Source organism: Mytilus trossulus, chromosome 9, assembly GCF_036588685.1.
Source record: "Mytilus trossulus isolate FHL-02 chromosome 9, PNRI_Mtr1.1.1.hap1, whole genome shotgun sequence".
Lineage (NCBI taxonomy): Eukaryota > Metazoa > Mollusca > Bivalvia > Mytilida > Mytilidae > Mytilus > Mytilus trossulus.
This window is the reverse complement of record NC_086381.1, coordinates 21,117,898-21,134,683: the sequence shown is the minus strand read 5'-3', so window position 1 is coordinate 21,134,683 and position 16,786 is coordinate 21,117,898. Positions and strand designations below refer to the sequence as shown.

Below are 16,786 nucleotides of genomic sequence, written 5' to 3'. Positions count from 1 at the left end.
AGCAACGCGACCCTATATTTTTTAGACCAAAAAATACTGTCCTAATAACTTTTCTTTGATTCTAGCAAGGTGTCGTTAAGAAAATCAACTTTCTAAAGTCTGTATCTCGAAAAAGGCTACCATTGTCGCCTATGGGGAAATTAATTGTTTATTTCAATCTGAAGTCCTACAATGCACTTTAAAGTTATTAGATTGTGTGTAATTAAACTTGTAAATAGGACATCCCATCAAAAGATAACTAAATAATACTGCTTCCTTGTGAATGTGTTGCTTGGTCTTTTATGGTTTTAAGTGCTCATAAACTAGAATAGGAGGAACAAATATTGGTGACAAGGAAAATATGTAATGATTTATTTTTGTAAAAAGTAGGTGCAGATTGGGTTTTGTGACTGAAGTTTTTTATCTCAACAATTTTGTTCACTGTTTGGTGAAGGGAACCTTCCTTGAGAAAAACTCTTAATGGGACAAATTTGTAGAATTTGTAAGAGGGGAGGTATTTTTGAAGAAGAAAAAAAACACAGTGACACATTCGAGAGAAAAACTAGTAGAAAAATACAAAATCAAGTGTGTCAGTACAACAGTATTAGCTCTGCTAAAATATAAAAAAGAAGATGCTGAATGATTGCCAATAAGACAACTCTTCACATATCATATGTTTAAATCAGCAATGCCTTAGAGGAGTTTGAAAATCAGTACAAATCAATTAATTTTTTTTTAAAAGCGTTATTCCCCTCAATTATGTGAAAAATTGCATTGTAAGCACTCTCGTGTACAATCAGCCTAAATATGCAATTTTGCAGATATCAATATAAAAATAAGGAGATGTGGTATGATTGCCAATGAGACAACTGTATCCATATTAGTCCAAATAAAGTGGATGTAAGCAATTATAGGCCTACCTACAACCTTTAACAATGAGATAAACCCATACCATATAGTCAGCTATAAAAGGATCCCACTAGTAAAAATGTTATGAAATAAAAGGTTATTAATATTGATCAGATATTTTTTTATGGAAGCCCTTGTGCTGATTTATAGACATTTGTAGCTGAATGGTACTATAACTAGACAATCTCATCAGATATTCATTTTAATGAATAATATACATCTTTAATGGCTTTGAACTATCATCAGTATCATAACAAATTGTAGCATTCAATTGTCCAATTAAGAATTGATAGTCACAGAGTTGAAGCCATCAGTAATAAAATAATGGAATCTGATTAAATGTGAAATCATCCTTGGTATCTTGTAAAGTAATTGACACATAGATGCTTAATGTTAAAGTAGAACAATATGCTTTGGTGCAGTGATTTTACAAACAAAAATCATGAGTTAAAATTGAGAATGGAAACAGGGAAATTGTGTCAAAGAGACAACAACCCTACCAAAGAGTAAAAAAAACAACCAAAAGCCCAATTGGTCTTCAACACAGCGATAAAATTGGGCTCCCAAAGGTGTGCTTCAGATGGCCCCTTGAAAAAAATGTTAAACTGTAAACCAGTGTCTAAACTTAACCCTGTGTTTTATCCAAAATCTGTCTAAAATGTAAGTTAAATGTTCACCTGTTGTAAATTACCAGTCATAATCCAGATTTTTTTTACAGTCAATGCAGGGTGTAATTTAATTGACGAATCGTGTTATGCATAAACTTACAAATAAATGATTGGACTATAGCTATAGTAAACAAAGTTCTACTGCAGATATATCTTTAAACTAAGATTACTAATCCCAAAATCAGCTGATCATATGGGACAATATCCCTAATGCCCCTTAAAAAGAGGAACTCAAAAGTCATGTGTTAACAAAAAATCTCTGTGTAGTGATATTTGACACTTTTCTATGATCAATAAGTGACTGAGCTTAACCATTTGAGTTAAGTTAGAAAGAAGGGGAACACAGAATAAATCTTTTGAGCTATTAAATGTGTTCATAGTATTAAATTTTCAAAGAACTTATTGTGTTAAAAATAGGTTTTTTACCATGAGGAGTCGCATCACAAAAGGATACTCGGGTTTGCTAATTTACGAAAAAAGTAATCTCACTTCATACCCTGAAAATTTAACCACATATGTCAAAATGTCTCAGCTTCGAAAACGAGCCATCACACATATCCAAGTTAATGATATGGACTGAGCAACAGAAGAAAACGTTACCATTACTGCATATGGAGAAACTAATACGCATCTTGACCCATATGTTGGCTTCAACATAGTCAAATTTGACATGTGCCTGTGGGGTTTGGTGTGCAACATGACGTCACATCTCATTTAAATTGACCTGTGAATCTTTGAAAATGCTCAAAACTGACTGAATTAAAGCTTTAAAGTGACCTGGTGATCTGAGGAAAGTTGATACCTCAGGCCAAAAAAGAAATTATTGTTTAGTGATGTTAGTTGTAAATGATACATACAGTTTGGATTGTTTTGAATGATTAGACATTGTAATTCTATAAAATAGATACTGCAATTCACATAGGAACTTCTTTTACTCTTAAAAGTGTGCAATTTTTCAGAGGCGGTTTTAGGAGGAGGGGAGGCCAGGGGCCCCATGCACCCCTTTTGTGGGAAAAATTTGGTTGATTATAAAGGGAATCACTGAAGATGATAACTGGAGTGTGCCCCTTCTTAGGCAGTCAGTGGGCCCCTCTAATACTGCTTTCAGTATGAAGGTTATGAAAAAATCATATACTGGAACCAAACATTCACATGCACCCATAGCATTGCTCTAATCTTCAGTCTAACATGACATTATGTTCTATGTCACAATTAAGTTTTCTAGAGCAGACATTGTCCTGTATTAAAGTAAAATAACACCAATGCCCTTCAACTGTATATGGAATTTCCTTATTTACATGGTTGTCATGTGAAGGCTAAATTGGATTTCCATCAAATTATGATGTAATTTTTCCTAATAAGTTTGTCTAGGACCTATTGATTTATAGTGGGATAGTGATAGCATTATAGATAAACTTGATTAGACATTGGACAAATAAACAACAGAAACTGGATGGAGCTTTACTGTATTCATTATTATACATAAGTGGCACACTACAATTAACCAATAGGAAAGAAAGAATTAAAAAGTGTATTGTATTTTATTTCTTTTTTTGCCTCCTATAGGTTATTCAAGGGGACACCTTTATAAATTGTAAAACTGTACTGAACAATATATAAAGCATTATACTGTGGATTCCTTTACTGTTCCAGGGTTGAAACAAATGCATTTCTTGGATATTTAAATGCCAAATATCAAAATTAAAAGATGTGGTATGATTGCAAAAGAGACAACTCTCCACCAGAGACAAAAATGACTTAGAAGGTTAACAGGCCACCCTATGACCTTCAACAATGAGCAAAACCAATACTGTCAAATATAAAACAAATCAAATGAGAAATCTTACCACCAAAAAGTCTGCATAAAAATCCATAAATTTGTTGTTTACTGTCACGCATAATATCCATGATGAAAATTGGTATCCAAGAATAATAATAATGTATACACAGTCTTAGTTTCAGCAATGAACAAAAAATGAAACAACACATTATCATAATAGCCTATCCTGCTTCCCTTTTCACAAAAAAAAGTAAGAGGGAAAAACTTGTAAGCCATACACATTTCAGTTTATTTCTTACGATCAACATGATTCTAAAGATTTTTTAAAAAAAGAGTTGCTGATACAGAAATACAATGTGGTGGTGTAAAACCTGAGTTTAACATGCACGCCAACTAAAACCTGAGTTCAACACGCACACCAATTACATGCTTCTTTGTGTATTTTGATCATCTGTAATGAAAGTAAAATACACATTTAAACAAACTTGCACAGTAATTGTACCAGGATGACAGCTTTACTTGGCCAAGGAAATGCAAGACGGACCATAATCCTGAAAGTCAGGTCAAAATGGGCTCACTGCTACAATACTGCTATGACTGTTGCTGAACGACAAAAAGAAAATTAAAAAAAAAACATTCTATTTTGCTCCAGTATATATTGACTCTTGTTTCAAAATGTGTAGAATATATTGAAATGATGTTTTATTAAGACATTCTATTACTAAAATGATCTATATATCTTTCTATTTTCAGTTGAGTCAAATATTAGGTCACAGTGACCAGTTGTATGTAAGATTACCTCCCGGGTTGAAGATTTGGCAGCTTGTCCTTGCCTTAATATTTACTGTTATTGCCTTGTGGGTAAGTGAACTTCACAGTGACCAGTTGTATGTAAGATTACCTCCACGGTTGAAGATTTGGCAGCTTGTCCTTGCCTTAATATTCACTGTTATTGCCTTGTGGGTAAGTTAACTTCACAGTGAACAGTTGTATGTAAGATAACATCGAGGGTTGAAGATTTGGCAGCTTGTCCTTACCTTAATATTTACTGTTATTGCCTTGTGGGTAAGTTAACTTCACAGTGAACAGTTGTATGTAAGATAACATCGAGGGTTGAAGATTTGGCAGCTTGTCCTTACCTTAATATTTACTGTTATTGCCTTGTGGGTAAGTTAACTTCACAGTGACCAGTTGTATGTAAGATTACCGCCACGGTTGAAGATTTGGCAGCTTGTCCTTGCCTTAATATTTACTGTTATTGCCTTGTGGGTAAGTTATATAACTTTAAAAGAATATAAAAAAATTATATATTTTAAGCCTTATCACTATGAGAGTGGATGTTCTATTTATAACTCTTTACTGTCATTTTTTCTATATAAAAAAGATATCCTTCCTAAATTTAAATTTAAAAATTGTCTTGCATTTTTCATCATGCCAACAGTTATTGACTATATAACCATTCTAGGGTATTCCTATTAATTAACACATCTAGATATTTATTACTTATAAATCAGTTCAAGTTTTCAATAGGACATCTTTTGTCTGATTGACTGTGTTATTCTTGGAATTCTATCTTGTCTTGCTAATTATGCCCACTTTTTGCCCTGTTTGTACAATACATAAATTGTCTTCTCTTCAACAGAGGGAATTATACAATCTTGAAAATGTTGCTAATGAAAAAAAATTGTTACATAAAAATTGCTTTTGACTCAACTGGATGTTAATTGACTAGGATTACCAGTTTTCTTGCTAAGGTCTGAAGTTCACTACAGACACTATAGATTTAGTATTTATGTGAAAATAACTAGGTAGATTTATAAAAATTTACACTTATTGCCATTTTTTACCCTACATGTTAAAACTGCCCTCAGAAATGCTGGTGAAAGATACCAGAGGAACATTCATACTCATACAGAGCTCCAGATAAGAATTCATAAATTGGGGTTTTTACCCACCATTTTCTTATATAATTGGGTGATAAAGTTTTTTAATTGCATTATCAATTCCAATTCACCCCTCAGGTTAATATCAAATTGGGTTTTTCACCACCAAGCTCCTTTTTTCAAGGTTTTTTCATCGACACAATATTGAATATTTAGGCAATATCAACCCCATTTTTTTCCATCTTAAATTAATGTTTCTGTCTATGTTTAGCTCTTTTATTTGGTTTAGGGTTAGGGTTTTTGCAACTGTTTTATTTGGTTTATTCACTGAGGAGCAATTGTAGGTTTAATTTGTGTCCCGTTTCAAACCTTTTGCCAGTTTTGTATTTTCTCACAAAAAAAGGATTTGTGTATTCACAAGCACTCGTCTTATACCTTTATATAATAAATTCTGAGACCAGTGCCTGATCAGTGGCTGTGTGCATGGTGTGTGTATTCATTAATTAACCGTAAAATGAATAAAAAATAGTATATAAACTAATTATACTTGAATGATTTTCTTTTATTCAATTTACATAAATCTGGGTTGAGTTGTCTTTTATTAGAACTTTTGATTTCTGATGCTTTATCATTTCATAATTGATTGGGCCTTTCACTTATTCCAACTGAATTCATTATTGATGAGACCCCAGTTTTCGTTATGGTACGCACACACGCCCGTGCGTTCGATGGATGCTTCCTAAAGACACTGGCTGAGTCTTATCATTATAACTTTCCCTCAGTTTTCCAAAATAAGCCGAAAACATGCTACTATTGAATATTTTAACCGGACATTCACTTTAGTTTTAATTCGATGTATGTTATGAAAAGTCCTGAGCAATGCGAAAAAAATATGACTACATGACACACGCTAATTGGATAAACACCGAGAAGTTCGAAATATTTACCAAACACGTGTACCTACTGAGCAACGGAAAACTCAAACAGGGACCCATTTCAGCTACTTGATGCAGGGATCTATTTTTAGAACGACAGGAAATTTCCAATTATAAATATTATAAAAATAGTTTACGCGACGACTGTAAACAGATAAGGGTAAATAACACAAACGGTAGCCAATAAAAGGGTTGAGAACTCATGGTTTTGGCATATAATTGGGTTTTCCGTTTAATTAATTGGGTTGTTGAACCCTTCAATGGACAATTGCATTGGGTTTTCTATTATTTGTATTGCGTGATCACGCAAATACGCAGCTTATCTGGAGCTCTGCTCATAAATTGAAAATGAACTGACAGAGGCATGGCTTAAAAAGAAATAATTGACAAACAATAATACACAAAACACAACATCGAAAAATAAAGACTAAGCAACATGAACCCCACCAAAAACTGGGGGTGATCACTCCAAGTGCTCTGGAAGGTAAATGGTAGATCCTGCTTAACATGTGGCACTCTTTGTGTTGCTCCTGTTGTTACAAACCAGGGGTTGAAGTTATAAAACTTTGCTCAGTGCTTGTAGCCCAAAAAAAATGTTTGAAACATGAAATCCAACATTCTGATTGGTTGATTTTACGAGTATGAGTACAAAAAACCAACTCGAAAGTTTTATGAACGCAAGGCCAGGTAGTGAGTCTAATTTGTAGTTAATGATCTCCTATATGGCGTGAAAGACACATTAGATGTAAAGGCTTTTTGTAACTACATGTAGTAGCTTTAGTTGAACTCAGTACTGTATTAACAATTGTTTGATTAAGTTACTTAATAGTGTATCAACAATTGTTTTATTAATTTTATCCTAGGCCATTAATTTATAGTTAACATGGGACGGGTTCAAAAGTTTATATTTATGAATCAATGTCTGAAATGCAAAATCAACACAAACCAACATCTGTCATGGTGCCTATGGGAATTTCAGTAATAAATGTGTTTATTTTTACTATATATTCTATATACTTGATAATGAGCTATATATCATAGAATTATCTGATTAATAATCTGTTTATATATTTCAGGCTTTTATATTCCCTTCACATTTATATGAGACAACATTTGGAGACACTAGTGACGATAAACACATAGTTCTGCCCATACGTCTGTATGGTATCACACTAATATGTAAGTACTCAGGCATTGAACACCTTGTTCTGCCCATACGGATTCCCCATTTGTACAAAAATTCTCAGGGGAAAACACCTTGTTCTGCCCGTACATCTGTATGGATTCACATTTGTACGCAAATTCTCAGGGGAAAACACCTTGTTCTGCCCGTACATCTGTATGGATTCATGTTTGTACGCAAATTCTCAGGGGAAAACACCTTGTTCTGCCCGTACATCTGTATGGATTCCCCATTTGTATGCAAATTCTCAGTGGAAAACACCTTGTTCTGCCCGTACATCTGTATGGATTCACATTTGTACGCAAATTCTCAGGGGAAAACACCTTGTTCTGCCCGTACATCTGTATGGATTCCCCATTTGTACGCAAATTCTCAGTGGAAAACACCTTGTTCTGCCAGTACATCTGTATGGATTCACATTTGTATGCAAATTCTCAGGGGAAAACACCTTGTTCTGCCTGTACATCTGTATGGATTCACATTTGTACGCAAATTCTCAGGGGATAACACCTTGTTCTGCCCATACATCTGTATGGATTCCCCATTTGTACGCAAATTCTCAGGGGAAAACACCTTGTTCTGCCCGTACATCTGTATGGATTCCCCATTTGTACGCAAATTCAGAGTGGAAAACACCTTGTTCTGCCTGTACATCTGTATGGATTCACATTTGTACGCAAATTCTCAGGGGAAAACACATTGTTCTGCCTGTACATCTGTATGGATTCCCCATTTGTACGCAAATTCTCCAGGAAAACACCTTGTTCTGCCCGTACATCTGTATGGATTCCCCATTTGTACGCAAATTCTCAGGGGAAAACACCTTGTCCTGCCGGTACATCTGTATGGATTCCCCATTTGTACACAAATTCTCAGTGGAAAACACCTTGTTCTGCCTGTACATCTGTATGGATTCACATTTGTACGCAAATTCACAGGGGATAACAGCTTGTTCTGCCTGTACATCTGTATGGATTTGTACGCAAATTCTCAGGGGAAAACACCTTGTTCTGCCTGTACATCTGTATGGATTCACATTTGTACGCAAATTCTCAGGGTAAAACACCTTGTTCTGCCCGTACATTTGTATGGATTCCCCATTTGTACACAAATTCTCAGGGGAAAACACCTTGTTCTGCCAGTACATCTGTATGGATTCTAAAACCAATAAGTATTACCCATCATTATAACCTTGAGAGAATGAGGTCAAAGGTCAAATTTTAGATGATGAAAATGTTTATTTATAACATTGTACTTGCTAAATTCTAACAAATTTTATATAAATGGACTAAAAAATTGCATCCTTTGATCAGTTTGTAGACATTCATGCAAACTCTGAAAAACATTAATTTGAGAATTTGGTAGTTAGAAAGGGCAAAACAATGGTCAGTATCATGTGTTTGTTTGGTTTACCCCTTTAGATATCTTTTTGTTTAGTTTGTTTTTAGTGTTTTTTGGTTTTATATTTTGTTTTTACCTTCTCATTATATACATTATGTTCTCAGAGATGTTTGTTCAGCTGGTATAAACTGATAAATGGTTAAGAATCAATATATCTGTGGACAATTTTCTCCAGTATGCCCTATAAGTACTCTGTTATTGGCATAGAAACATCAAATTATGTTGTCATCAGATCTTTTTCTATGTTTTATAACAAGGAAATTAACTTGTGAAATGAGTTTGTGACTTTCTTACAATTGTAAGAAAAATAATGGGAACAATGAACATAAGTTGATTGTAAAAATGGCATGCATACAAATGGAAAGATTATAGTTATCAGATCTTATTTCTCATGTTCTAGATAACTCTTTTTATACAAGCAATAAAAATTTTGTATTTTATTGTTGATTGTCCTGGGGGTTATTTCAAAATAAAAAAATAAAACAGGTTTGGTTCTGAAAAAGTCGGGGGTGAAAATATTGTAATAACTATTATAGATAAGATGTTATTTTGTGAAGAGAACTTTTATTTTGTGTGTTGAAGCCTATTACACATTCAATGTTTTTGTATATATTTCATTTAATAAAAAGCACTAGGAAGTGATTTCCTGATCTTACAGGGAAGTTGGTTTAATATTTGCTTAATTTGAGATTTGTCTATGAACTACAGTAAAAGAGATACTTTAGAGCTCATGTAATCTATGAGTTATTGCTATTCTGCATGAGTCAATGCTAAGTGTTTTCTGGAAAAGACATTTTGGTCCTTTTTTAAATTGCATTTTCATGAATGTGTTCAATAAAGATTCCAGTGTGAATTTCAAATTTCTTCAATTTTATGAGATTCTTCCATGTTTATACTCAGTGTGTGTACAAAGATAGTAATGACAAGGTAATATCTTTCTCTTCAGGATACCAAAACAGAATTAATTTGTCCAATAAAATGTTTAAGAGCGACATTAATTTTTTAAAGATCTTGATGAACTTTTAAACCTTCCTTCATGGTTGAAAAAGATTCTGATTTCCCTAACATTTTTACTCACAAAAATAAGTGCTGTTCCTTTGCACACTAAGCTGAAGCTCGCATCTGAGTTTGGGATTTTCTCTCTGTATTGAAGACCCATTGATGGTTATGACTGTTTTCTGCTCTTTAGTCGGGTTGTTGTCTTATTGACACATTCCCCATTTCTATTCTTAATTTTAAAAGATACAATTTTTTATTCAGCTTTCACAGATTTTGAGTCAACATGTTTTCTCTCCTATCTTGTACCTCAGATTTGATTATAGATTAGAAATTGACGTATTGTTATCGGTTAATTAATTTATAAGATTTACTGTAATTCCGCGCTATGTCTCATTAAGTCAGGTATTGTCCTAGAAGTAATATGATGATTGATAGCTGTAGTGTAAATTTTCTCAAGAATTGGTATATCTCAATTGATTATGGAATAAAATATTCACAATTGAAAATGTGCTGTAAATTTCTCATTTGTTACCATTGGAGGAATAAATCAGAGTTTTTCAGGTCTTTGACTTTGTTAATTGAAAACCACAAATCATTGATCTTCTTAAAAAACTTTACTTTCAAAATAAATCTTATTCCCATTTTGTTTTCTACAAATCTTAAGATTGCAATAGGACAATAGCCTTTACTGATTTGATCACATTTTTTTTACTGTCATAAATGCACATATATTGAAAAAGAGGACAAATTCACCAGTTCAAATGTCTTTTATATATATATTGAACTTGTTTAGTAATATAAGCATACATTCTCAATGTAAAAATACAAGAAAGATAATCTGATTAAATAATATTCCAAGCTTCAGCATGGACAAAATCTGTGCATAACATTTGTGTGTAAACCTAGTAAAAATTGTGTGCATTCATTTTACAAGAAAACGCTGGTAATTGTAGGTAAAACCAAGAAAATTATACATATCTTTTTATCTAAGCACCCTTTTCATTATAGTCTATGTCCCCTGTCCACCATAGAAGGGGTGGTTAAGATAACTATAGCTTGTAAAGTCTTTTATTATGCACAAGAGACCAAATGACACAGAAGTTAACAACTATAGCTCACTGTACAGCCTTCAATAATGAGCAAAGCCCATACCACATAGTCAGGCCGAAAATGACATTCATACGAGAAAACTAACAGCCTAATTTATGTACAAAAAAATGAATGAAAAACAAATGTGAAACACATCAAAAAACGACAACCACTTAATTACTGGCTCCTTACTTGGGACAGGCACATACTTACAAATCTTTTACAAGACTACCACTAAAAAATAAAAACTTCAACAGACAAAGAGAGAGAAAAAACATCTATATTTCAATATGAACATTTATTTTATTTTATTATAACTATGATTTTGAAGTTTGTTTTTTTATTTTTCAGGTTTGTCGCTGGTTTTCTGGTTCATGGTAAAAGCTGTTGACAAAGAATTAATTCGCCTGTTGTTGTTGTGTAGCATTATTTACTTCACCCTTCATACAATTGGTAAGGTCAAAGGTCAAAGTTATACCAATGTAAAAAAGATGAATATATGTTTTAGTGCTTAAATTAAAGACAATGTGTTGACAAATTCATAATATTTGAATCAAAACAACCCTGTTTTTTTGAAAGTGTTATAGAAATAAAAAACTAAATTAATAACTGCACAAGGGCTATTCCATTAAGAGTTATATGGGAGGACTTTGAAAATATCCCTACAACCAAAAACCATATTTTAGATAATTTGCATTATGGTAAAAGACACATACTGAAAAAAGACCCAAAACCAAATTCAGTTATTAAATTTCCCATCCCTAATACCACCCACATACATTATAATGAAAAAGACATAGCTAATTGAATTGAGGATAAGAGAAAATTCTTATTTGGCAAAAATCCAAATTTTAAATATATTTGTATGTATTTTTAACCAAATTTTCAGTGTATATGGTCATTTCACCTCTAGAAACAAAACAAAGATGTTTTTTTTTTTTAATATGTATCAATTAGCTAGAAACAATTTTCTTTTTGTTACATTTTTTTGAATAAGATATTGTCATCCATACTATAAAATGTAGAAGTAGTTAGTAAATGTTTCCTTTGTACAATGTCACCCAGTGATAGTTTTTGGAGCCATTTCTAAAAGAAAAAAATAATTGCAATATTCTTGAAAGAATTCATCTTTCATGTAAATTATCGTAGAATTTCAAGTAAGCTTTATGAGAGATAAAGATTGATTCTGTTTGAATCAGTTTTTTATCTTCAACTAATTTTTTTCTAACATCAGATTATAATTTTCTCTATGAATACTCAGAATAGTATGGAAGAACCTTGTAAGACCATCTATAAATTGATTCCATTCCTAACCCAAAAAAAAGTGTGTGAGTTGAGAAGATGTCTTATCCTGAACCATTTACCACTGACCAAAGAATCACTTCTCATTTTATCTGAAATGTTCACATCTCATCAGCTTTTTGTTGCTATAAACTACCAGGAGTAAGATTTTTATGCTCCACCTACGATAGTAGTTCTTTCGTCCATCCGTTCGTCCGTCCGTTTGTCTGTCTGTCCCGCTTCAGGCTAAAATTTTTGGTCAAGGTAGTTTTTGATGAAGCTGAAGTCCATTCAACTTGAAACTTAGTACACATATTCCTTATGATATGATCTTTCTAATTTTAAAGCCAAATTAGACTTTTGATCCCACTTTCACGGTCCACTGAACATAGAAATTGAACGTGCGAGTTTCAGGTTAAAGTATTTGGTCATGGTAGTTTTTGAAGAAATTGAAGTCCAATCAACTTGAAATTTAGAACACATGTTGTCTATGGTATGAACTTTAAGTTGTAATGCCAATTTAGATTTTTTACCCAATTTCACGGTCCATAGATCATGGAAAATGATAGTGCAAGTGGGGCATCCAAGTACCACAGTCTTGTTTTTTGAGTTGTAGGGATGGAGGTCTTTTAGATAATCCAAACATTAAAAAATTAAAAACTGGCCCTTCAATCACTAGAAAATATAACATTTATTTGTACTAGCTTTAGAAACAAGAAGAAAAGCAATGTTTCTTGATCTTTTGTCCTGTTTATAGGGAAGTTGATTCACTTTAATAGCATATTTTCTTACAATGCAAGTGCATTATATATTGTTTTATCCTGCAATTTGACACTTGTCACTTCAATTTAAAGTTTAATTTCTCACTCTAAATAAATGCTGAATTCCAACAGACGATATATTAATGCTATAAATTTATTTTTTTGTATAATAAAATTACTAATTGCAGGATAGAATTAAACTTCTGGCTGTTTATTGTTCAGCTTCAGTGATGGTGCCATTTTATATTATGTGCTGTGTTAATGTTCTTTATTGTATGTTTCACCAATATTTGTATCACTTCAATTGAAAAGGTGTAAATAATTTACGGGTAAAAGGTGTTATATAAATCGAGTACTTTTCAAAAAAAAATCAACTTGAGTAGGCAAAATATTCTGTGAAAATGATTAAAATTATAAAGTTTGGATATTAACAAGTCAAAGAACATCTACAAATGCTTAATCATTGTTATAAACAACTGCATATATACTATTGAAGGCTTGCTCCCAAACTAAAGTAATTTGTTAACTAATATTCATTGGAGCCTCACAATTTAACTGATGTAGAATAACTGCTTGTTCCCAACTTAAAATGAAAAAGAAATTAAAATTTTAAATACAAAAATAAAGAATTGTGTATATATAATTTCAATGTGGGTAGAGGATATTTGGAAGGGGAAAATCTGTTGCATGCTTGTTCCTGCATTGATTCTTAATTTTTATTAATCAGCTTATATATAACGCCTCTTACCTATAAAAGATGGTATACCTTAGCTCTGTGGTATTTATAGTTTCAGCCATATGTGTGCCATTGTCAACGAGTTTTTGTGCTATTCCACTACTACTTTTGTGTACTAGACTAGTGGCAATATGTATAAGTAGTTACTTCTACTGGATAATGACAAGAGATTGGCGACCCAAAGATCAATGGAAATTATATCGTACACAGGTATCCAACTGTCGCATCCTTATTAGTCGCTTAGTCTGTCTTTATTTATCATATTCGAATAGACAAAATATATTTTTGTTTTTATCTGCACTTGCATTTATCTCCCCTTATTCACAAAATTGATAACTGTAATGAGTTAGAATTGTTTCCACAAGATATTTATTGTTTTTTCTTCTTCAGATTTTGACATGTACTGTTGATATTGCTTTTTGCATTAATGAAAAAGGAAAACTACTAAACTGATACATATTTATAACTCAAGATCGAAATTGGTATTTCTTTGGTTTCTGATGGTTATTAAAGTACCACTAGACCAAATCTTTGGAAATCTAAAAAAATTTTATCATCCATCATAAAAATCATATATTTCAAGTTGATATTGCTGATTTTGACATTTACCATGTAAGAGTTATTCCCTTCAGTTATATTAATTCCAAAGTTTTCCACTTAGTTAACACAATAAATAAGATTTCAAACTAAAGAAAGAAGTTAATCATAATGTTGTTTTTACTAAAGGAGAAGGTTCAGTAAGACCCCTTTTTGGCTCCAAAATATAGCAGTTTTAGAAAATTGTGAAAATGTAATCTTTAATCTATATTTTGGAAAGTTAAATGCTTCTGCTACATAAATATGAGCTGTTTCTGACAAAACAATGCACAAATATTGCGTTCTAGCATCATTATGTCATACAAAATTACTGAAATCTTAAAAAATTTAGCATTTTGGTTAATTTTTAGACGGTTTCCGTCTAAAATAAATGTGGCCGCATTCATTTTCATTCATAATATTGAAATTTAAGTTGTATTCGATGATAGTACAAATTATTTATAAAGGTTGAGGATGAACCCAGATGCGGCCACTTTCATTTTTGACAAAAAACATCTGAAAAGTGATGTTTTTGGCATATTTGATAGATTTTTCACTTAAGTGTTTAAAAAGTGTCCAAAAACTTTTGTTAGATGAACCTGAAATTTGAGGCCAAAATCAGGCCTCACTGGACCTACTCCTTTGCTATATTTGGTTAATTTTCTGCATGTATTGAAATCAAAGTCACTAATGAGTAGCGGTTTTGGTTTTGTGATAAAACATTAAGAAAACAAATAGTGGAAACAATTTGACTCATTATGGGCACGTTAAGAATTAATGCACATTTTACTATATAGTGATGTACTTATATGTCCCTTTGCTTGCTACTTTATTAGTTAATATCAAAATGAAATTCTGGCTATATAATTTTCCAGGTTCATTTTTTAAATCATTTTTTATGCCCCACCTACGATAGTAGAGGGGCATTATGTTTTCTGGTCTGTGCCAAACCAATCAACTTGAAACTTAGTACACATGTTCCCCATGATATGATCTTTCTAATTTTAATGCCAAATTAAAAGATTGACCCCAATTTCACTGTCCACTGAACATGTAAAATGATAGTGTGAGTTGGGCACCCTTGTACTATGGACACATTCTTGTTTTTTTAAGTATTTCTGTACTATTTTTCATTTGTGTCTTTTATACTTTAGAATTTGTATATAGGTGGAAAAGTATAGCAAAAAGTAATGATCTCTAATGACAAAAGGGGGAGGTCCATATAAATCAAACACTGTCAGTCAACAGAATGAGTGTTAAACATTAGGTGTCATATGCCTGACATTTGTAGACTGCTGAAATTACAGTAGTATTTAGACATATCTATGGATTCTTACTAGATTTACTATCCCTTCAGATGTCTCATCTCCTAGAAGTGCTCAAGTAGCTGATCTTAAAAGGAAAGAAAACGAATTTCTACCTCATTTTAAAGAATAAATTTATTGACCAGTATAATACATTCTTAGAACAAAGCTTGTAACTTAACAAAAATGTATAGTCTCTTTGGCACATAATTTACAAATTAAGCAATAAATGGGATTATTTTGTACTTTTTTAATAATCACTTATAGTTACCTGCAAAATAGGCAAATTGGGAATTGATTGATTAGAATTTAATAAATGCAAGCAAATGGACAAAATTTACATATAGTAGATTTAATATATAGTAGATGATATACTAAATTATTTCACTCTAATTTGTCCATGTTTGATACCTGAAAAAATCCTTATGAGAAATTTTGACAACTTGTAATATTAGCAGCTAGACCAATAGCCTTGATTATCCAGTAGAAAATAGATATATGTTAGAATAGAAAATTGTGATGAGGTAGAATAGAAAAGCTTCTTTCTAGATGTCAGCTTGATATAAATAAAAAGTTGCGCATGTATTTATATGAACTGCTATTTTCTGTCTATGTAAATGTTTTTGTTCGGACGTGTTTCATGAAGGGTTTAGATATGTACTTGTTTTTGTTGAATTTTATTGATTTCCTTTTGGTTTTATTTATGTAAAATGACATCTTGATTTTGGCCACCATTCTGTTTATTCAAAACCCTATTCCAAGAAATTGGTGTGAACATTGCAAAAAAAAACACTTAAAAAATGGAAGATTCATTTAGGGATGCTTCTAGAAAGAGGTGTGCCATGGAACCTATTTTATAGTACTATTTGCAGTTAAGATTGCACATTTTACACTATTTTTATTGCTATTCCTAGTTTGTCCTTACATGTATACCAATCAGTTTAATCATATTTACTACCATTTTGTTCACTTTATTGGACAAGTAATGAATGATATGATTCATGACATGGAGCAAGCCTAAATCACTACATGTAACTCTTACATTAACTTTATCATTTCTGGATGCAAAAGATATCAGTTGTTAAAAGATTTGATGGTCATTATTCTATATTAATAAGACTGGAGTGCTAATTTCTGAAGTAATTATATGATTGGATGATCATTATTCTATAGAAAAAAGAGTGGATGGTCAGAAGTCTATAGTAATAAGGTTGGATGGTCATTGTTCTGTAATAAAATGATTAAATGGTTGTTGTTCTTCATTGATAAGATTAGATCATCATTGTTTTGTAGTAGGAAGAT

At 32.1% G+C, this 16,786-nt stretch overlaps 1 protein-coding gene across 11 annotated transcripts in view; it reads left to right on the top strand.

Annotated features, from left to right (window-relative positions):
- Nucleotides 1-16,786, top strand: part of LOC134685297 (tumor protein p53-inducible protein 11-like) — a 144,729-nt gene that overhangs the window by 126,772 nt on the left and 1,171 nt on the right. For 10 of the 11 annotated variants that reach the window (XM_063544925.1, XM_063544926.1, XM_063544922.1 and 7 more), the window contains 3 exons: nt 4,090-4,197; nt 7,231-7,333; nt 11,178-11,279. In XM_063544925.1, coding sequence (XP_063400995.1) covers nt 4,090-4,197; nt 7,231-7,333; nt 11,178-11,279 — 313 coding nt within the window. Of the gene's footprint in view, nt 1-4,089; nt 4,198-7,230; nt 7,334-11,177; nt 11,280-13,656; nt 13,815-16,786 lie in introns of all 11 variants that reach the window. The other variant, XM_063544923.1, reaches the window with a different exon arrangement.